The 22,886-nt window shown below is 40.4% G+C and overlaps 1 protein-coding gene across 1 annotated transcript in view; it reads left to right on the plus strand.

The window, feature by feature from the left end:
* rdgC (retinal degeneration C) overlaps positions 1-10,722 on the plus strand; it is a 512,344-nt gene extending 501,622 nt beyond the window's left edge. Inside the window, exons 12-15 of the mRNA XM_071596539.1 lie at positions 951-1,290; positions 2,521-2,684; positions 8,347-8,431; positions 10,436-10,722. Coding sequence (XP_071452640.1) covers positions 951-1,290; positions 2,521-2,684; positions 8,347-8,431; positions 10,436-10,722 — 876 coding nt within the window. The remainder of the gene's footprint in view (positions 1-950; positions 1,291-2,520; positions 2,685-8,346; positions 8,432-10,435) is intronic.
* The last annotated feature ends 12,164 nt before the right edge of the window (positions 10,723-22,886 follow it).

Consider the following 22,886-nt stretch of genomic DNA (forward strand, 5'->3'; position numbering starts at 1 on the left):
AATTGAAAGCGTTTTCGTCTCTGTTAATACTTCAAGCATTTAATACTTTAATTGCAATACTGTTGGCATAAACAAGTAAAAGACGGAAGTAAAAATTTTTAACCAAAGTTAGGGGAAAAAATAAACTTTCGTATGTTAGTCCACGAAGAAGCACATACTAGTTTTTTCAATTTCAAAAAGGCTTGAAAAGCATAGTGTTAATCCAGTATGCAGTGGGTTGTGGACCACTTCTTCAAAGGAAAAAATATCCTGGATTATTACTGTATATCAATCTCACAAAGTAATAGTGTTCATGCAAATTGCGCTACCGTGCTCAAGGTGGAATTCAGCGTTCAAAAACATTAATTTGGGCAAATACTTCTGCATGAAAACTTTGGTGATACCTTTGTGGACAATGGTATAATATGGTGGGAAACGATTATTTTTTCCCGACTATGTATATACGGTAATTCGTCAGCATATATAGTTCATTTAATGAAACAAAGATGGTATGGCTGGTCGGTATTGGCTGTGAATATGCACGGTTTCAATCCTGTAGCCAATATTGAATATTTAAGCGGAACTACATAAATATTTTGGTCAACCAGGTTAGCATCAACTGGAGTTGGCAATTTTGACAACCGTCAAGACAACAGTAGTAGCCCACGGGCACCTGGTCGACCGACATTTCGATATAGAGTTCTCTCAAATATTCAATATTGGCTATGGGATTGACACCTTACAACGTTCATTTAACAACCCTAAATATTAGCGTCGTAAGAGAGAGGGCGCCTTGCATTAGGCACTCGTCTTCCATTCAAACTATCAGGGTCGAAATCCGATTAGGTGAGTAATTTTTGCAACGAGAAATTCCAGACATTTTTACGCAGGTTGAACCGGCTGAAATTACGGCTTTCTCGGCATTTCCCGCAGTTTCTTTGAATTATATCCTTGTGATTTGCTTGCTCCAGGTGATCACCATCTTCTCGGCTTCCAACTACTACGAGGTCGGCTCGAACAAGGGCGCCTACCTGAAGCTGTTGGGGCCGGAGCTGACGCCCCACTTCGTGCAGTACACGTCGGCGGCATCGACCGGCGCCGGCGGGTACGGCCGCTCGTCCAAGAAGGGGGGCTTCGTGGTGACACAGGGAGGGGCAGCCCCTGGCGAGGAGCCCCAGGGCCGGCAGCTCACCTTCCGCCAGAGGGTAGGCCTCGTGGAGCGGTCGGCCATCCGGGAACTCCGCGGAAGAATCCTCACCAAGCAGGACTCTCTCATGGAGGAATTCCGGAAGACGGATCCCTCCGGAAGCGGTCAGTTTCCCCAGCGTCCCTCACTCCTCGGGCCGCACTCCTCTGTCTCCATTCCCTTTCTTTTCCAGCAAGCCCTGCCTCTTGAACCAAGTCCGTTTAGGTTAAACCACTTACCCATGTAATTGTTCGTGCTGAAATGGATTGCGTAAAGAGATGAACAATTTGGTACAAAATAATAATCGGCAAAGATTGAAAAAGGAAAGGCAGCATTGTTTTATGAATGCAGCATAAGGTCGGGCGTATTTGATAGTATAAGATATATATTAGGAGTCAATGAGGATGGAAACAAATACTTCTGTTTAATAAGTTCAAGGTCATTTTATCTTATTTTTTCCTTTTTATTTCCGGTGCTGTATGAAATGGGAAAAAGGATATTATTTAATGAGTGACGTAATAGCCAAGGGGGCTAAACTTCTGGCTACTGACCGGAAGTTTCTGGGTTCGATACCTTTGGTCGTATGATTTTCGGTTCAAAGAAGTTTATGGGAAACAGAATGAGGATACTGGGAAAGGAGCTGGTCTCTTTCCCTGAACGTGTCAATTTCCGGTGCCTCAGAATATAGTTAGGAATGAGATGCATCCCGAAATATGACCATAAGCATAGCTAAATGCAACTAGAATTGCTATAAGATACGCTATTTTATTAAATAATAATTCATCAAGTCACATGCTTAGTATTATCAGCATTAAGACCAAATATTGTGAGTGTTAAAGTAATTACTAAAGTGAGAGAAAAAAATTAAATTCAACCTACATACGCAAATTTCCGGGATACGTAAAAATCAATTAATGGGTGAAGGCTTGTTGCTTTGAAAGTATTTGGTGAAACTATTTCTATTTGTGCCTCTGACTTCGACGTCAGAGTAACATGCACAACCAACAGTTTCAGGGCACAGCATTCTCGCTGAACATTAAATTGTATTGTGTACCGCATTTGTATATATCCTATTTAATGTAGATGTCAGGTTTTGTTTTGTGGGAGAGGTAATGGAACTTTCGATATTTGTACCTTTGGGTATCCTGCGCCTATTCAAAACCTGCCCTAATCTTAGATTACCATTGATAATAGATAAAAATGAATGGGCGCGACCGAGGGGGCCGGGAGAGAGTGGTGTCTTCCTCCGGTGTGGGCACCCCGCCCGGTTACTTTTGGACGTGTACGCGTGGGGTGGGTCGGGCAGGTGTGGGGTCTCCACTGGAGCAGGGATCACAATTCCCTTCTCATTCCAGGGTACATCCCCGTGTCGTCTTGGTGCTCCGCCCTCGAGAGGAAGACTGGTCTCTCCGTCCCTTGGCGAATGCTGCGGGACAGGCTCGCCTCCGTCGACTACGCTTCAGGGTACGTGGAATACAACTCCACCTTCCGGGAGGACGGGAAAATTCAGAGGCGAGCGGTGAGTTGGAATTCATTTACATTTCCGCACGCCCCTAGTGGCACCCCTGCAGTCACCGGAGCCAAAAATGTATGGTTGAGCGAGTGTGGTTTAGAAAATGGGATTTTACGTTCAAGTCTGGGGATAAAATTACTTCATTTCAACGAGCTCTTGTGGGTGATATTGTAGGTTTATAGTGAACCTAAATATTTTGTTAAAATTTAACTCGTTATAGTGAGGGTTAAAAGAGAAAATTGCTTGTATTTTGAGTTAATTTCGTCTCAGATATTCAAGAAAAATATTGCGATAGTGTAATACGAGAATTATATGTTAAACATGTTGAAATGCCTGTTATAAGCATACGAGATACATAGGTCATGAGCCTTCCCGCTGGTATTTCAATTTGCGTAGTTAGGTGAAAACCGATATCTCCGTAATTAGTCGACGGATCGAGATCTTTTACGTATCAATTAGGTGCATAGACGTATAACATTGACGTATGAATCTCCATGTAGCACATGAAAAGTATTTTTTTCCATTCCATTTTGTACAAGTTACTCAATACTCTTACTTCATGATATTCGTAAATATTACAATAGCAATTTGTTTCCCTCGAGTGGATGATTATACCCTTTGAATTCGCAAATTCGCTTGCTAAAACTTATGCTTTTATTTGTACTAGGAATGGGGGGTAACGGTAGACGGAATTGATATTGAGGAAAACTCAATTACTTTAAATGGTTTAGTGCATAATCTTCACAATTTGCAATACTTAATTCATGCGTAGCGCTTATTTTTTATTCCTCGTTATCTTGAATCAAAGTTTATCCTGAGTTGTAAGGAATCGACCGAAAAATGTGTAATTAGGCATAAAAATAATTGAGGCCACACTGGCCATTGAGAGGGAAAAGAATGTCTTCGGTGTTTTGCCTTGATCTACGCGAGGGAATGTCGCAAGCGGAATCTCTGTATGGCCGGATGCACCCATGGCCGTAGGATAATAAAAGCACCAATGTCATACTACAAATTTTTTCTCAGAGATTTTTAAAATGGAATACGTCATGTTCAATTACATTATTACTCGTCTAACGTATATTTGAAGCATTGGGCACGAAGTTCTTTAGCTGCATTATTTCTAGAATGATTAGCTGGAAGAGCCAGGTTCCAATTTCATTCGGGAAAATAACTTTTCATGATGGTTGTCTACTTATTGGAAATTATTTTATAAATAGTATAATCGTACAATGAAAACATGTATGGCACCTCCGGCCCGGCTAAAGGATTCACTAGATATCACTATTTATGATCAACAATCCGAATTAATAACTATATGCATATTAATTACTTTTCCACGGAGATAACAGAATGTTCACTACATGTGTCGCAAATTCAAAGAAACTGCTGGGGAGATGCCGCGAGAGTTAATTTTCATTAAGTCATCCGCAAAAGCACATTACAATGCTAAAATGTTAAAGCGTAAAAATCACTCACTTTGGCTGGTAATCGAACCCTGATCCCTGATTTACGGCTGATTGCTTTATCCAGTTAAGCTGCCGAGGCGTTGGCTTGAGCCTCGTGGACTTCGCCGTAACGCGCACGACTACGAATACCTCTGACAGTGTGTGTGGTATTTCGTCATAACATCATGTTCCTTTAAAGCCCCCGAAAGATTGCGCTCGGAGATGACTGCACGCTAGTTTAACTGGCCAAAGCAATCGGCCGGCTATCGAGGGATTGACGTTCGAATCCCATTCTAGACGAATGATTTATACAATATGCTATTGTGATATTGACATGAGTCGAAGTTTCTCAAATTCGTTTTTTGACCTAATTTTTCGCTTCTAATAATCAATCTTGAAATGAAAACAATGCGCTGTCTGCTTGACTTATGTTTATTTCCGAGGACTTCCCTGCACCAATTTTATTATTACTTGACTTATCCATCAACTTTATGCTAGTATATACATGTATTGAATGTTCTCTGAATCCCAGGCAATCATTTGGCTCCCCTGCAGCTAGTGTTTGGTAATATCTCCACGATAATTAGTTCCACGGCTACTTTTTTATGCTTTAATCCAACCATGATGCTTTACTCCAACTGAAATGACAATAACCCAGCTTTCCTTATAATTAATTCTTTTATTAGAAGCCAAAATTATTGCTAGGTAATCTACCGGTTAAGGTAGGTTTTTGGATAGACTTAACTACCAAATAAATATTTTGTGACTCCGAACAAAACCCAAAATCCAGTATCCTACTCTAAATCAGGTCCCTTTTCATCTCTGAGTACTTTCTTCCTCCCTTCATCCCGTCCAACATCCATATCTTGTTCCTTCCCTTTCCAAGTTAGCCTAACATTCTCCCCTCTATTACCGTCTTCGACATCCCACTGCCGGTCAATATCCCCTTCATCCATTTTTCCTGCCTCCATAGGATTTCTCCCAACAAACCCCTCTCTTCGCCCACCATACCAAGTACTTCCTCATTTGTTTTCTTCTCTGTCCACTTCACCTTCTCCATTATTCTCCACACCCACATTTCAAAAGCCTCCAATCTACGTCTATCCTCCTGCTTCAATGACCACGTTTCCGCGCCGTGCATAGAGAGCTACGCTCCATATCAAAGTTTTTACGAGTCTTTTCTTAATATCCTTACTCAGCGTCCCTGTCATCTTCTCCCTCCTCCTTGTGAAAGCCTCTTTTCCTAGCGCAATTCTTCTCCTTACGCCCATACTACTTTGACCGTTTTGGTCCAAAACACTTCCGAAATACGTAAACTGTTCTACCTGCTCTAGTTTTTGCCCTCCTATTTAAATGTTTAGCTTAACCTTTTTCTTTCTAAATAATCGCATAACCTTTGTTTTATTAATATTGATTTTCATCCCATACCTGTTGCACTGAATTTCCAATTCACTCAGCAATGCTTGCAACCCTTTGGCTGACTAACAAACTAAAGCTTGGTCATCAGCAAACCTAACTGATTTTACGAATTCCCTGCCCACCTTCATTCCTACCTCCAGTTCTTCCCATGCCTCTTTAGCCATTTCCTCCACATATGTACGTTGAACAGCAACGGTGATAATGGGCAACCCTGCCTTACACCCCTTCCTAACACTGCCCATCCGGACTCCTCGTTCCCCAATCGCACCTGAGCAGTCTGAGCCATGTACAGGTAGGGGATTATGTCCCTCCTTTCCCTTCGATCTAAATCGAAATCTACGTAACAGGCAAATACGTCCTGATTGTATTCTTAACGTATATTAATTTGTTTAATTTGACGGTTGCTAACTTCTAAGGAGCATATTTTTGCCTTACACGGAGTAGAATACCAATTGAATGCTACTGTGAGGAAATGAGAGAATATATTTTCCACGGAGAATGTGGGTGTCAATAATGAAGCTAGTGCTTTTCAATTTTAGCTCTAGGTGACGTAGAAGAAAGAGGTTTGTTTGCCTTTTTACTGGTATCCTAGGTCCTTCGCATCAATTTACCCGTGGGTCATATCGCGATTTTATTTCAACTCTGTTGCTGATCGGTTTCATGCATCGTTTTTGTATGCATGGCTTCTCCGGAAGAACTAAATTTTATTCTCGCAAATAAAGGAAATATCGTCTATTTTTCCAGTTTTTTTATGAAGCGGCGCCTACCAACGTCTTTTTGTACCCCTTGTGTTTCTGGACAGATCTGATTCATATGATTGTGCACTTAGATTTAACAATACGTGCTTATTGAAAACGAATTGGCTTATCTTAAAAATTGATAAACCATAAATGAGGTCAATAACATTGTAAAAATGTTCCAATTCATTCATCTCCGTACCCGTGTTCCTTAAGACCTAACCGAAATTCATCCACCAATCCTTTTCCCCAAAGATAAGATCCCTAATCAAGTCTTTATTAATTTTTCGTTTCGAATTGAAATACTCATGATGTTCCATGCATCAATTCTTTCCTCTTCAGATTTATTTCTTTTATCAGGAAAATGCTTTTTAGCAAACTATATTTATCACTACCGTTCCCATCCAACGATCACAAATTCTTTTACCATCTCTATTGAATGTTCAATTGATTATTTTCACTTGGCTTGTCTACTTTCGCAGAATCTTCTTAATGATTCTTTTGATTGATTTATCAAACTGTATCTCACCCCAATTTGTTTATGCATAGAATGATGCATACAATCCCTACACTGAGATGATGACTTTGACGTCAGAGAAAATAGCTTTTGTTATGGAATTTAAATTCTTGTGAAACTCCAAAAATTTTGTTTTCAGTTGCCCACCTTCTTAAAATTGTGCCCAACGGGTTTCTAGTTTCTCCGCTAACATTTTTTAGGCATTTCATTCAAAAAACACTTGTAACATCGTACATATACATGTGCCTGTATGTCTCTTTCTTCTGCCTCTAACTGCCAATGCTGATTCTTTCTCATTCGCTTTTCTTTGGCTGCTGGATTCCTTTAGACACTTGGGATATGTCTCCCATCCCTAAAGTCTCCTCCTATATTCTGTAATACTTTTATTATACGTATGGGCACACCCTCTCAAACGCTTTCCCTAAATCCAAAAGGCGTCCTGAGATGATGTTCAACGAAATTATACCTCTCTTAGTTTTCCGTCTATGGAACAGGAAGTTTTGTTGTTTTAAAATGAATCAATTAATGGCTCTTGAAAAATATGCTCCTAGAATATTGAAATGAAAGAAATGACTTAGTAATTCCACGCACATTTTGTTAAAAACACGACTTAGGAGTCGACGTTGGACATCATCAGCACCTGATGATTACCTTCAGCTTCGAAACCTCGGTCGTGTTCGAAATTAAGTGTGTGTGGAATTATTAAGTTATTTACTTCATTTCAAAATGCTGTGTAAATTTAAAAAAATACGCCTGACACAAAAAATGCCCCTAGAAAACTATTGGGATATCGAATAAACAATAGTAATAGTGGTCTTGGAAATTTTCAGATGAGAGAAAACGGCCAGCCATAAATTATTGAGGAATGTAAGAATGGACACTCTCTTGCTTTCTCTTCCATCTTTGTGCATTGTGAAAATTACTTCCAGCGATTCACAATAGAGTCAGATGATCTGATCGGGGAATTATAACACCAGTGCGTTTTCATTATTTATGATCAATGTCTATAAAAGTCAGTGTTCAACCTGGAGGATACCTGGTGCATTCTTTTCCTTGGTTATTAATTAGAACTTGGTATGATCTTGTCCGTTCCCAGTGGAGTGGATTGTTTTTGATCCGTTGATTCTACGTGCATGCTCACGTCTCACACTCCTGGTTACCTTTTGTTGTTTATGGCATGCTTGCTGATTTTTAGACAATTTAGAGCATTTTGATGAACTTGGGTATTTGTCTTTTGTGTTATTTTCATTTTGATTTTGCTCCTCGTTGAAAAATATTTTGGATAGAGTGTGCTCATCGTTGTGATTTACAAATTTAATGTGCTTTTAGTGCTATTAGTTGACATGTAGTGCAAATTGGAAATGAATGTAGCACTTCTCATCAAGTTCACTTGTGAGTGAGACGAGAGGGCGTTTGGAGTCGCGTTGAGTTTGGAGAAGGGCATGTGTGTGTGTGTGTGTGTGCCCGAGTGTGTGTGTGTGTGTGTGTGAGAGAGAGATTCAAGATGGGTGGAAGCACTCAGTCGCCATGTCCTTTCTCTGTTGTTCCAGTCCGGCACGACTTTGGTGGACACGCTGTACCGCAACAAAAGCAGTCTCGAAGCCATTTTCAAGATTATCGACAAGGACAACTCTGGTACGGAAAAATCCTTTCTCATTTCATCCCCAATTGTGTTCATTCGTCGGTGTGTGACCAAGAATGGACCATACAACGCATTCCAGTATCATAAAAAATACCATTAATGAAATTCAGAGTAGCTAACATTAAAGCTTGGGATAACTGTAAAAAATTAAACTGGTGAAAAATAGAGGATTTTTGTACAAATTGATTAAAAATGATTAAAAGAAGATTGAATACATAACACGAATAAATTTTAATCTGGAGCACATAAATATCTATTAAAAATCTGGAGTTGAAGAATGAAAATGATTGAATAGTGCAAAATAATAAATATATTACATATGGAACACACATAAATTGTTTTTTCTCGCGGGATCATGTGGAAGTAAGTTTATTTTCTGAATTGAATGCAATAAATGTATTGACAAATGACGGGTGTTGGAACCACGGGTCTCATGTCTTTAAAGAACGTTGCCTTTCAGATCATGATCATAATTCTCAATGGCGACAGACCCATTCCGACTAATGCATCTTTCAACTCGGGATCAATTTGGTGCTCTCTTACAATGTGTAATACCCGCGTGAGGGAACAACTTTGGGTTCGAAACCCGATGATGACTGTTCTTTAATATTCCCTATTTCAGACGAGTGGCGAGTTAAGGACATTTTGGAAGTTAAATACTCAGTCCGTCGGTTGGGATTTGAAGCAGTTCTATCAATACATAGGTTTTTAAATTAAAGGCATCTCCGTTTTCACATTCTCAACTGGTTCCCTCTGGCCGAAGAGCTGATGGATGCGCGTTACTGTTGTTTGATGGGCGACCTTCCCTCCATCTATCGATCGAAAAGATGACCACCATTAGATACAGTTGGCCAACACTATGGGTCTTTTGAACGGATGAATACGTACTAAAAATCAGCATCCTTTTCGCTCGCACTGTATATGTACAAGATATGTCCCAAAAGTAGTAGGGTTGAGTCGATTAGAATAAATTAATTGCCGGAATGGATACTAATGCTCAAAAGTCTTTGAAGTAGCAACCTTATGCGTCCACGCACCGCTGCCAGCATGTTTTACACGCTTCGGACGCCTTCTGGAAGGCGGCGCTCGGAAAGCTGCTATGCTACCTCGTATCGGCCTCTTGTAACGCTTCCACCGAGCCATAGTGACGTCCTTTTAGCACGGAGTTTAGGTGGGGGAAGAGGAAGAAGTCTGGTGGGGTTGAAAAAGAATTTGAATCCTCAATCAGATGTTCAAGAAGCTCTTGGCAGATCTGCGTACGAGTTCCCTTTTGTTCGTCTGAGAGCACTCGCGACACCAACTTCACACACACACACCTTTCTCATACCCATGTTTTTGGTCACCAGTAGATGCACATCACTTTAAGGATGCCAAGTACATCAGAAACCTAGCGAGCACTTAGTCTGTGATCCCTGTGCCACAAAACCTTAGTCTTGAAAGATTTTCGTCATTTTTTAAGGTCTAAGGGCGTCATGAGCGTTCGGCGTCCTCAGCATCGTCTCTACCCTCCCGAAACAACTTGTGCCACTAAAAAACACCAGATTTTCCCATGGCATTATCACCATAAGCTGTCTTGAGCATGTCATGAGTCTCTTTCCCAGTTTCACGCTACATTTGATACAGTAGCGCTGTTCCAATTACCAGTTCATGACGTAAGGTAACAAGGTCACGCTACATTTCGAAAACCACGATCCGCACCCTTCAAAGGCTGGGAGCCAATTGCCACCGGCCTCCGACCTTTCCTGAGACTCCCCTCACTTCAACCCAGGCAGAGAAACCACCGCCCATCCGCCCGTCTCTCCGGGAAAAACATAGTTGTATTACCAAAGAGACAGACCTTGTAGAACGGACGGCCCTGCTCTCCGTGAGCGTCCTTTTCGGGGGTCCTGTCGGCCATCATGACCCCTGGTGAAAACGCGTTGCATGCTGGGCCTAAGATCGCGCTCTTTCGTATTATCGTGGTGACCCCATTCTGACGGAAGCACTCTGACTTTCAGGTCTCATCTCGATGGAGGAGTTCAAGGAGGCTTGGATTCTGCTGTCGAACCACCTCGAGGCGGATAGGGCGTCCAATCCAGGTGGCAGCCCCGCGGGCCTCGCCCCATCACCATCGTTGCACCAGATGCTCGACGTGGCGCGCACCATGGACTTGAACAAGGATGGCCTCATTGACCTCAACGAGTTCATGGAGGCGTTCAGACTGGTGGACCCCGGCCGGGCGTCCGCCGAGGACTCCGAGGAGGAGTCGGACCGCGAGGTGGGCACCGGCGCCGGGGCGGACTGAGGGGGCGCCGCCGGGGGCAGTCGGGCGGGAGTGGGGACGGGGCTGGGACTTCCAAAATTGGCTCACGCTTAAACGCTTACCCGGGATTGCGTACAACGCGTCGGGCGGCCGAAGTGAATGGTCAGCGATGCGTAGGTCTCGTTCCCGAGAAGGCGGTTATTGTCAGGGGTCAAGCATTATACATACTCTTTTCGAAGTGAGGCTGGAGGGGTCGCCAATTTTTGGGATATTCTCCGGAAAAAAAGTCGTTTAGGTGTCGCGATCTCTCTGGATGAATTCAAGTTCGTAATTGTCTTTTTTAATTTCTCGTTGATACGCTCTCTACATCAATGTTCTACTCACTCCTTTGTAGAAGAATTTGCCAAGAAAAAGTAATTGCTATGATGATGGGTATACGCTCAAAAGATATTGATTGGCCAACTAAGGAAAATTATAGGAATCATTATCGCAAAACCAAAACCTAATATCTCCCTTTAAATTTGCAAAATTGCAAAACCACGGAGTTATAGGGATATCACACAACTTGGAGAGATAATGTGATCCTGACAGAGCAAGGACCAACCAGAAAATGCAACCATTCCTCCATTTTTTTTCGAGGAAAATTTTTTTCGCTTCAAAAATATCTTCATCTTCTATTCTAAGAAATGCAGACTTTTCTGAATTTTGAAAAATATCTTCCAGAATATCTCCCTCTTCCCAACATATAATAATAAATATTGGTTGCCGGATTAAAAAGTATATTGATTTACTGTACATATTCCTCGTGTTTATCAATTAATCTTTATCCCAAAACATTCCAAGAAGCGTATTACTGGCCCGATGTGTATTTCGGTCCAAGTTAGAAGGATATATGTTGGTCCTACCCAAACTGGCTGATCAATAACTGTTGTGTTGTCAGTATGTTGTCAATTAACGCCTACTATTAATGCCTACGCCGGGCGATGTGTTGATTATTTAGCGAGCAAGACATTTCTAAAATGTTTGAAATGAAGAAGTCTTACAAAGACAAAGTTTCTAGTCCCCCCTTCTGCAAGCCTCTGATTCAACTCCAAGACCGCATAATGTCATAAAGGGACCATCGAAGTATTTTAGTATTGCAGTGTACCAGGAGAAGACGCTGTGAGGAGTCTCACATATTATACTGAGACTATTTTGACGAGTGCTGTTGAAGAATATCGTCAGCTTGCTAATTGCTGTTGTTTTGTGATCTTTAAAAGACTTCTGTTTGCAGTAATTCCAGTTAATTCAAATGTTTTATGGGTCGTAATTTCAATCTTGTTGATCTCAAGTCTATGCCATGGCTTTTTAAATCTTAAGTAGAGTACTGTTCGTTGTTAGTAGGAATCGAGTTATTTATTTTTATTATAGGAGAAAGGAAGAGGAAAGCGTGCTTCGCGTACGCAACCCTTATACGCTTACAACTGGGATCAAATCATTTATGTCGCTAATAGGAGTAAGAAGCCTAAAAAATATATATCTATATATATCACATTATGAATTCTATGCAAACAATAGACTAAGACAAGGGTAAGCCACTGTTTTTGAAAATATATTTGATACTTGATCTTCAACTCTAATGCTGTGATGGGAATTTTAGCGCCTCGTCCTTTGATGAGAATGAATGACCATCCATCTCTCTTCCCGATGCTCTCATCTCTTCATTAGCAATCAACTTAGTCACTAGCGCATGTTTTCATCAGGAGAAATTCCAGCCGGAGTCTTCATAAGAAATTGATTGTGGTGCAAACAGAGATTTGGGTAATTAGTCGAAGTATATAAAAAGCACCTGAAGAGTCATCCATTTTCAATGTTCCTGCAGCCAATGCTCTTTATTGTATAATGCTAAAATCAAAATTCGTACCTTAAGTGTATTGTAATTGATACTTAGCAATTCTTTTGATATTACAGACATATTCAGGAAGTCCGTCTCCCACTAAAGATTTCGCTTTGTCATTTTTAAGGAAGCAGCTTTTAAGAAAAATATGCTTTACAAATTCAAATTTGAATACACGTTATTTCTTCTGAGAGATTGATCATCGCCAAGTAGGAAAGAAGTCTAGCTTTCTTTAGAGTGTAATATTAGGTGTGTCCATTCGAATAATATTTCATTATACCATCGGATATCAAAGTGATAGTTGTGAGTTTTTATCTAAAAACAGTGTTATTTCAATGTTGTTCTGTTTGTTTGGCTCCGGTAATCGGAGCTAATTGGAATACATCGGGTCTTAAGCAGAAAAAATAGCGTGTTCGATGCGGTTCCTCGAGAATCACACACACGCTGCCAAATGACAACCTTCCAAATGTAGTCACCTTCCATTGTACATGTTTGTTGTATTATACATTTTAAAAATTTGCAAATGTGTCAACAAGTGAGATGTTTTTTTGAGAAAATTAATGTATTTTAAATGCTAGTCATTGTTTAACGTTTCTGGTGTTAATCGATTTTATTCGTATTATTCATTGTGAATAAGCACCGAATGTATATTGCTTGTGCAATTTAATGTATTCATTCATATCATACTCTCTCCCAAGTACGGACCTCATCTTTCCCTCGAAGAGAGAATTTCATTCCCTCTCATGTGCTGTTTGATACAATAATTATATATGTGACTATTTTATCTCATTGGATCGAATGTTGAACCACGTTATTGTTTCGGGAACGATGTTTTAATGTTCAAACTTTATTTAATCCTTGATATATGATAGAAACTATTGGCGTCATGGAGTTCAATAAAAAGATCAATTTCAAAAACCCCACTGCTAACAGTTTTGATGTAGTTCTCAAGAATCCCGTTATTGTGTGTGGTGGCGTATGACAGGAGTGTTACGGCGCCTATCGACAGAAGATAAAACTACGTGACCGGCCACATGCTTTGAGACCCGTAGTAGCGAGGTGGGTGGCTGCAAATTTAGTTTAAATCTGCACATATATTTTTATTATGAATTATATTCACTTTTTTGGATCCAGAAAAACATGATTAAATAATCCTTGTAATTCTTTTATAAATTAAAGGATGCATACCGTTATCATTCCATAATATCACCAGCGAAAAGTGTAAAAACGCACACTGCCTTGATGGCATAAGACTGACTGTCCACTATAAAATTTATATATAGTAATTTTATATGCAATAGAGATGACGTTTATATGTTATACTGTTTCTGTTTTTTTAAATTTTCAGGTACTTATTTTATAACCTATTGAATATATAACACAAAGGTAGCACTGGCACAGTTTCAGGGGTAACACGGTGGAAATCCTTCATGATGAAAGAAGACGCTTTTCTTTTCCTCATAGAATTTTTTATTACGATCTAGGTTTCGTTACAGTGTAACATATTCACGTCTGAAGTTGTTACGCTGTAACGAAACCTAGGTAATCAAAAAAAACATTCTATGTGGAAAAGCAAAGGGTTCTCTTTTATCATTGGTAGCAGGGCTTAGATCATCATCCTATAAAATTAGAACAATATTAAGCTGATTTTCAATGATTGGAAAAACTAAGACACTGTATCTAGTTTCTTCATTCAATGAAAATTGGTTGACTAAAATATATTTTTGTAAATTAAATTGAGCATCTATACATTTTGTGGGTTCTAGTAAGCCCACAGGATAAGAACTATTTCAGGAATGTGAATTGTTTAAGAGTTCAGGAAATTGGTGTGACACATCGGGATAGAAAAGATTTTTCTGTGATACCTAATAGCTCCCCTTGAAGATATCGAGGCGTTCATCCATTTTAGGTAAATACTTCAATATTGATTTATCGATAGAAATAGATAGTAGCTTTTGAAAATAATATTTTGATTAATATTTGCTGGATATAATAGCTCTCTTTGTGATATTCCAATTCGCATTCCCAAATCTTTATCCTTAGATAAAAACTGTGCCAGTAGTAATGGGAATAATGGTTGCTGACTAAATCAGTAATTTCTCTCCTGTCAGGTGTCTCTAAAAAATCCAAATTTGCCATTTTTTTATTTGATATAAATTTATCTGTGGTGTACAACGAATTAATTGTACTACACAGGTGTGAAAAATTAAACTTTTATTTTAATGCTTTGTATAATGACTTTAAATTATCATATTACTCTGCGGGCAAAGATAAATAGAAACCCTCAGAGAGTTATGGAATGCCAAAAAAAACATCTTTTTGAAATTAAAATGAATTGTATCAATGATATGCGCAATGTACCATGTAGGTAAAAAATGAGTGCTAAGTGAAGTCAGGTTCTTAGAGGAGAAAGCCGGGAGATGCACTTTTTTTGGTGCCATGTAACTTATTCTTAACACGAGTATAAAGCAGTTCAGGAAATGGAAATAAAAAAATTAAAATATAAAATAGAAGAAATAAACCGCGTGAATTCAAATGACAATGGAATTGAAATTGCAGCCCTGAGTTCAATGGCTCATAATTAACTGTTCCGATTCGTAGCAAAAGAGGGAAGGTTTTTTAAGTTTGATAGTAAAGGAAACTAAAAAGATGAAATATAAAAGGATAACGATATTCCAGAAGGAAAGTTATGAGGTGAATTTTAAATGAGGAGATGACTCATTTGAACATGTAGGAGGCTTTATATGTACACTGACACGCAGCAAATGAAGATAGATAATATGCAATGAATCAATAATGAACTATGTGTGCAAATGAATGAAAATGAATGTTTGGAAAGTAAAAAATAATGAAAATAATATGCTTGGAAAATAAAAATACGAGCAGACAATCGAAGTAATGCATTCTGTGGCATGCGAATCGTGAAATTAGACCAAAAGGTGCCTATGAACGCGTTGGCCCAAAGATTTCAAATTTTTGTGATGCCATTGCGTTATGCCCAACCTTCGAGAAAAATATAATTCGTCGGATCTGTGAGCCCATGAAAGAAAATTAGAAATGGAAGATAAGAAATTACAGCGAAATTGCGTACTCGGAGCCATGGCGTAGTTTAATCAAGAATACGAAAGTAGGATGAGTGAAGAATGCTGCAAACACGATTGAAAAGCATCTGCTGGAGGGTGCATGAAAGAATTCAAAGGGTGAGAAAAGTATGCGACGTTTGAGAATCTCAGACTGGAGGTGATAGCTATGGAGGTTGACCTTAGAGGAAAACCCGTTTCGGAAGACAGATGGAAAAACCTATCTCTAGCTATAGTTTGAAAATAATATCTTGCAGTATTTATAACTATAATTACAATAGTTAAATTTGTTTTAGGTATTTTATAGGCAAATCATGAACCATTTAGAGGTCAAGATTAGTTTTATATCCGGGAAAATATCCTAAATGTAATTATGAATAACGGACCCCATTATTGAATGGTTATGACAATTAATAGCCTGCAAAAAACCTTTGATCATTAATTGATTACGATCTCAACACGATCCCAGTACTGAGAGAGTAAAATCATAGCCCAAAAAAACAGCGGAAAAATCACAATTTATTAATTCTGATTGCATGCAAAACACAAATAAAAATCTGTTTACGCGTTGAATCATCGTGAGACACTTATTATAATTTATTTTTAGCAGGTAACAAAAAAATTTAAAAGCTTACGTTAGGTATCACTTAAATAAATACATATTATTATAGTCACTATTACATAAAGTAAAAATGTTTAGTTTGCTAAATAAAAAAAAATATTTTCAATCACTGTTATCAGCTTAATATTTAGAAATTATTTTCATTTTTTCAGGGAAAAACCTAAATACTTAGAATTAATTTGTAGTTTAGGTTACCTGTGACAAGTTGCTACTCACCCATCAGAAGTAATTGGAAGGCAGGGAGGCAATCAGACAGACGTCTAAAATTGATTTTCGGATGAAAATTCGTTCGTAGGGGTCAAGAAGAGATTCTTGGGGGTACTTTTAACAGAATTAGTCTGTGATGGGCTTCTCATGTACTCGTATTTTGGCAAGGCTGGATTATATGCGTATATTGTAATTGAAATGCACTTAATCTTCCTCTACTCTAATGAATAGTTGATGCCTTCTTTGTCCGATACACGAGCCCTTATTCTGCATGCTTTGCCCTCGTATGTTTTGCTGAAAAAGAAGGGTTGCCCATTATCACCGGTGCTGTTCAACGGATGTGTGGAGGAAATTGTAAAAGAGCTGAAAGGTTGGAACTGGAGGTAGGAAAGAAAATCGGCGGGGAATCGATGAAACCATTGAGGTTTGCGGATGATCAAGGTTTAGTTTGTCATTCAGTCCAGTATTAGGAAGTAATGTTGAGAGCATTGGAAAAAATGAGGGCAGCGCAATGGTACTGGTTGAAAATATACATGTATCTAAAAACATAGGTGTAATTCAGTTTCTGAGAAAGAGGAAATCTAAATGTACCCATCCCAGAATTATTTTGGACCAAGATGATCAATGTTTAGGGAGATATAAAATGAAGAATTGTGTTAGACAAAGAATATTTCATAAAGAGGAGAGGATTAATGACAGGATGGTAAGGATTTTAAGTAAAGGGCCGTAAATACTTCGATATGAAGCGTGGTTATGTGCGTCGCGGAAACGTGGTCATTGAAGCAGTATGATAGGCGTATATTGGAGGCCTTTGAAATGTGGATGTGGAGAGGTATGGGAGAGGTGAAGTGGATAGAAATGAAAACAGATGAGAGAGCGCCAGTGGGTGTAGGTTCCAACATTCCCTTTTCCTGCCCTGGTGCGATGAGAGACGGGATTGGTGGGAGAAATCCAAGGTAGGGATAGCATATTGTCGGGTGATGGGATGTTGAAGATCGTGACGGAGGGGAGAATGTTAGACGAACGAGGAAATGGCAGCAATTGGATGGGGGACGTTGGACGAATTGAAGGGAGGAAGGAAGTACGCGGAATTGGAGTGGTGATTACTCTAGTGTCGGATGTCAGGTTGAGTTTTTTAAGAAAGACCAAAATAAATTACCAATAACAATAATAATTATAAATGGACCAAAAAGGAGGATCTTGAACTTTCAACCAGTAATCTTCTTTGTTTAGGATTACAATAGAACTACCTATATCTACCTTCGAAGTTACTGTATTTTTGGAGTTGAGGGATTTGATGGTCAGGAAGCGAAACAGCTGGTCTTCCAGATGCCAATCCTTGACGAGGGATTTTTCGAATCCTGTGAGTCATCATTTCCTCCTTTGCATTCCTTCTCATCCTTTCCTCATCCGCTTTTGGCATCTCACCTCTACAGAGTCGTTGGCAGCTTAAAATTCTCCAACAGTTCATGTTTTCTTTGGATAAATATTTTATTTAGTTTCCCGGTGCCTTCCTCAATGGTGAGGGTAAAAAACAACATAAAATTTGCACTTCACGGGACCATGGTTTCGATGCTGCGCGTCATAATCATATTTTTTACCCTCATCATGAAGGAATTCCAAAACGTTGAGCCTGAAACTGTTAACTTCCTAAATGGTGATTTTGTAGTGACACCATCGCTCAACTGGCCGCCCCATTGGGCTCAGACGCCTTTGCAGCCGCCTCACCGAGGAACTGACACTGCCAGTAGTACCTTTCTTGTGACCCCTGCTCTTATCCGGCATGGATGACCCTATTAGGGAAAGTTGTCATTGTTCAAGATTTTAGTCAATGGGGAGGGACATAAATGTTGATGAAAAATCTCTTCCTTCAAATTTTATTTGAATAGTTTGAGGTGGAGATCAAGAGGGCGCGATGGTTAATGTACAGGCTTCCCACTGAAAGGGCCCGGGTTCGGATTCCGGTGACAACAAATATTTTTCAATGGTATCCCGATCCCTACTTAAGTTGCTTCGTGGAGTGCACTTTGAGTGAGTACGCCGTCCGTCGAATGGGACGTTAAGCTGCGGACCCCTTGGCGCCTTTTGTTAAGAGTAGGCTAATGCCGACGCCCAGTTTCTCTCCACCCTTCCTCCTTTCCCATCCATCCCTAATGGCGCAAATGACCTCAGCTGTCGGTCGCCTCCCCTAAAACTACTACATAGTTGGACGCATAAATTGATGGACCTCTAGTATTGTCATCATGAGATAGCCATGTTGAATTTACAAAATAACAATGCCTAGTCATCTAACATTGACCATTATCCTTCTCTCCATTTTATTTTTAACCCTTAAATGGGAAGTACTGACAGATACAGGGTTTGTCCCATAAGTATTCGACCTGCGTTCATAACTCCGCTCTGCTATTATTCTTTGTAATCTGGCTCGTGGTATCCTTCGAAGTAATCCCCATTTGACTGAGCGGTGCTCCCACATCCCGAACAAGCAGTTCTAGAAGTCAGTTTGCAGAATATTCGCAGTCGTCGCACTCGTTTAAATCGTCTCTATGTCGTCGAATCGGTACCTCTTGAGCGGAATTTTCATTATAGAATGTTTTTCACTTGATTTCACTTCGTATGGCTTTACGGCAAAGATATTGGCAAATTGCGAGAGTTGTCTGGAAACTAACTTACGTTTCGGCCTAGCGTGGCGGCGGGTAGGGCTAGAGCCAACATCTTGGAGTCTAAACGTTCCTACACTCAGTACTACGTATCCTGATGTTGTAGTGGGTGCTGGTTGTGGTTCTTCCATACCTCGCTCACCTTGCAAACTGTTAAAATGTGCCCTGGAATGGAAAATTCCGAGAGTTGTGAAGTGCGGTCTGTTATTAGGTTTTTACTGAAAAAAAACCTCTATCCAATTGGAATTTATTGGGCAAATTTGTGAAGTGTGTACGGAGATGAAATAATGAGTGGAGGTATAGAGTGAGGCAGTGGTGCATTTGGTTTATAAATGGCCGCACCAATGCTCACGACGAGGACCGCAGTGGTCGGCCTAGAATTGTGATAGAGGGCCGGCGGTAAAAATCTACGAAAATATTCATGAAAATCACCGATTTTCGATTAAGAATCTCTATCTAGACGTGGTTTACAAAACAATGCTTTAACAGTGACGCAGAATAGCATGTTGGTGTAAAAAAGTGGCTAAAATGTAAAGCGCGTATTTCTTCACAAATGGAATCGCAAATCTTGCGAATCGTTATGATGAATACCTCAATTTGAATGGCGAATAAGTAGAGAAATAGTTAAACAATTTACATTTCAAAAGTATGCAACAAAACTTTGTCTTTTCTCTACGTTCTTATTTTATTTCAAGATGCAATCTACTATCTTGACATCCCTCGTATAATGGCAGCACACATTCATGAACGAAATGATAAAAAATAAAGAAATTGGTTTAAGTGAAGATACTTGGAGGGAATAAAATGAGTTGTATTAATGACTTGGAAATGGAGCGATTAGAGGTTGCAAAAGTCGGTCATTGAAGATGTGGCGCCCGGGGAAGCTCAATGAAAGGATTAGAATAGGGACCTTATTCGAGGATAATGTGATATTGAAGGCTGTAATGGGAGATTTTTGTGTGGTTGGATAAGAGTGAGCGAAAGAATGTTGGTTAAGTATAAAGGCATTTGCATATATGGCGTGGAGTGCCTTAGAAGTTTGATTATGTGTACAATTATCTCGAAGCATGAGAAGCCCAACTCTGACACGCACTCCTCATTTTCGTTCACTCGGATGCATTTCACCACCACATGGCGCACCTTATGCAATAAATCATACTGACCGTTTCGAGGAGCTCGTAATGCCGCGCATCAAATTTACAGAAATTGTAGAAATATCATACGTGCACCGATTTGGTTACCCCATTTAGACGCCGTTAGTTTCCAAATCGAAGGATTTCCTCCTCAGGACTTGAACATGAAACGACGCAATGTTTTAGGCTTTTCTCAATATTTTACTTTTTTCTTCTTTTTTTGCCTACTGATTTCCCCCCACCACCTCAAAATAATAAAGTTCAAACTTTTTTGCCCTTGAGTGAGCACCCATTTTATTATCCAGGTAAGCTAAGGGGAGAATTCTTGGTGAGAGGCTTGCGTGTGGGGGCCGAGGGTTGATTGGGGGTTGAAGGAGGGCGGATGCGTTCCCATCACGGGGGGGGGGAGAAACAGAGGGGGGTGTAAGGAAACACAGACGCAGGAATAAAGAAACATGATGTTATGTGGGGGGGGGCGAGCCGCGAGGTGCCGCGCTCACCGGTTCTACCACCTGCTGCTGCCCCCTACCTGCCCGGCATGACGCGACTTGGCCGCTAGGAGGGACGGGATCCGGGGGAGGGGGCTGCGGTGGTCCCCGGCACTTAAGGTGGCAGACTCCGTGGAATCCGGAGGAATCAGAGAGGCAGTAATAGCCGCTCGTTTTCAGGTCTCTTCAACGAATCCTCCCTCCCCGCCCCCTTTTCTCACGGGGGAATATTCAAATCAACCCTCTTTCCCCCCACTGAGGTGAGGGAAGGGGGGGTACTGGCGTCGATTGGATAAGCGAAGGGTCTCTCTCTCTCCGATTGCGTTTCCTTTATTTTCCGATTAAACGGCGTGGTCGATCACGTGATTGCCCTCTTGGCTTGGGTAAACAAGGGGCCGACACGTCCAGGTGCGATCTCGATGGTGAGATGAATTGGGAGTGTCCTCCTCCTCCCCCAAGGGTAGACTCTCCTCTCTCCCTCATTTATTTTTTTATTTGAGGGACGTGTGTGTGTGTGTGTGTTTGAATGAGGGAGGAGCTCACATTGGGCGGAGAGGCGAATAAATTGATATAGTCGGGGTTCCAGGCACTTCTGTTCGGAGCAGCCGACGTAAATGTATACTTCGGATAATTCTCCGGCAATTTCGGGTGGAAAATACGTGGAAAGGGCAAAGTTGGTATTTTGTCGCTTATAAACGCTTTGCGCTTGGCAATTTAGAATATCCTTTTCAACATGTGGAATATAGTATATCAAGGATATAAAATCCTCACGCCAGTTGGATTTGCATATTTCTATGTTCCTTGCATGTGTCAAGATACACAAGGTGGAAGGGTTTTTTGTTTAATATCTTCCCTTTTGGGAATAAAGGGGCTGATCAGTACAAGCTAAAGGAGGATACGCATAAATGGGTCTACAAATTCCGCGATATATGTGCCAGCAATGATTTTACGAGAGTGAATCAAGTGAAATCCATGAAAATACTCGAGATTTCCAAATTGGTGCCAAAGTGCTCTAATACTCGACGATGGTAAAGGCAATGTTTTGATGAGTGTCTCTCACTTAGAGTCGTGATAATATAGCATATAATATAGAAGAATAATATAGTGCAACAATAGTATACATGTATATAGGGCAGCTGCATTTACAGCATGGCCCACAGAAGAACATTTGTTTGTTGAGTTTTTAATAGGAGCAAAACATTAATCAATGAATGAAACTTGGAGATTCATCTTCGCCACTCCAAAAAGTTTGTATGTAAAGTAGAACGTTACTAAAGAGCATTAATTCTCTAAGAAGCTCCCCTTGATCAGGTCAGGAACACCAAGCATTGACACCACTGGCATTAGTGGCAGTTAAAGCCATGGTGTTACTATAATTTATAGTGCATTTTCAAAGTGGTGGAATATTTCTGTTGAACACCATGAAGAATTATTATGTAAATAATAAAACTGAGAATCTGTTGCATTCAATACATTAGGAGTTAAAAAATATGTTATTTCACAGGTTATCATTGGACTCTCCCTAGCACACTAGTGTTCATATTATATTTTTATATTAATAATACCCACCCCAGACTACAACCTTGACGTGGTGGCAGGGCTTGTGCGTTTCGATGACCCCTAGAGCTGTGCTGGCGGGAGTAATAATAATTGCTCCTGGTAGGGTCACCCATGCCAGATAGGTCGAAGGTTAGGAGCCAGACGAAATGGTAGTCCACGCAGCGTCGGTTCCTCAGGAAGGCAGCTTCAATGGCGTCTGACCCCAGTGGGGCGGCCAGTAAGTGATGGTGTCACGTTAAAAACACTATTGAGGAAGGAAACGGGAAACCACCTCAATTGTCATTCCCAAGATAAATATGATGGACAATACAGAGATTTTGAGTCCTGGCAACTACGTGCCTTGGCCCATATGGCCATATGCCGTGCCTGGCAGCGGGGGAGGCAAGGCTTCCGCGGTCGTCATTCCACGAAACCCTTGTAAGGGAAAACCATCAGCAGCAGGGCAGAAGATGCAGGAAAAGAAGACCAAAGCAGTTAGAATAGGAACGTGGAATGTTAGGACAATGATGAGGTCAGGGAAATTAGAGAATGTTAAGCGAGAGATGGAAAGGTATCGATATTTTAGGTCTATGTGAGGTTA

Source organism: Hetaerina americana, unplaced genomic scaffold, assembly GCF_022747635.1.
Source record: "Hetaerina americana unplaced genomic scaffold, ioHetAmer1.1.p SCAF_8, whole genome shotgun sequence".
Lineage (NCBI taxonomy): Eukaryota > Metazoa > Arthropoda > Insecta > Odonata > Calopterygidae > Hetaerina > Hetaerina americana.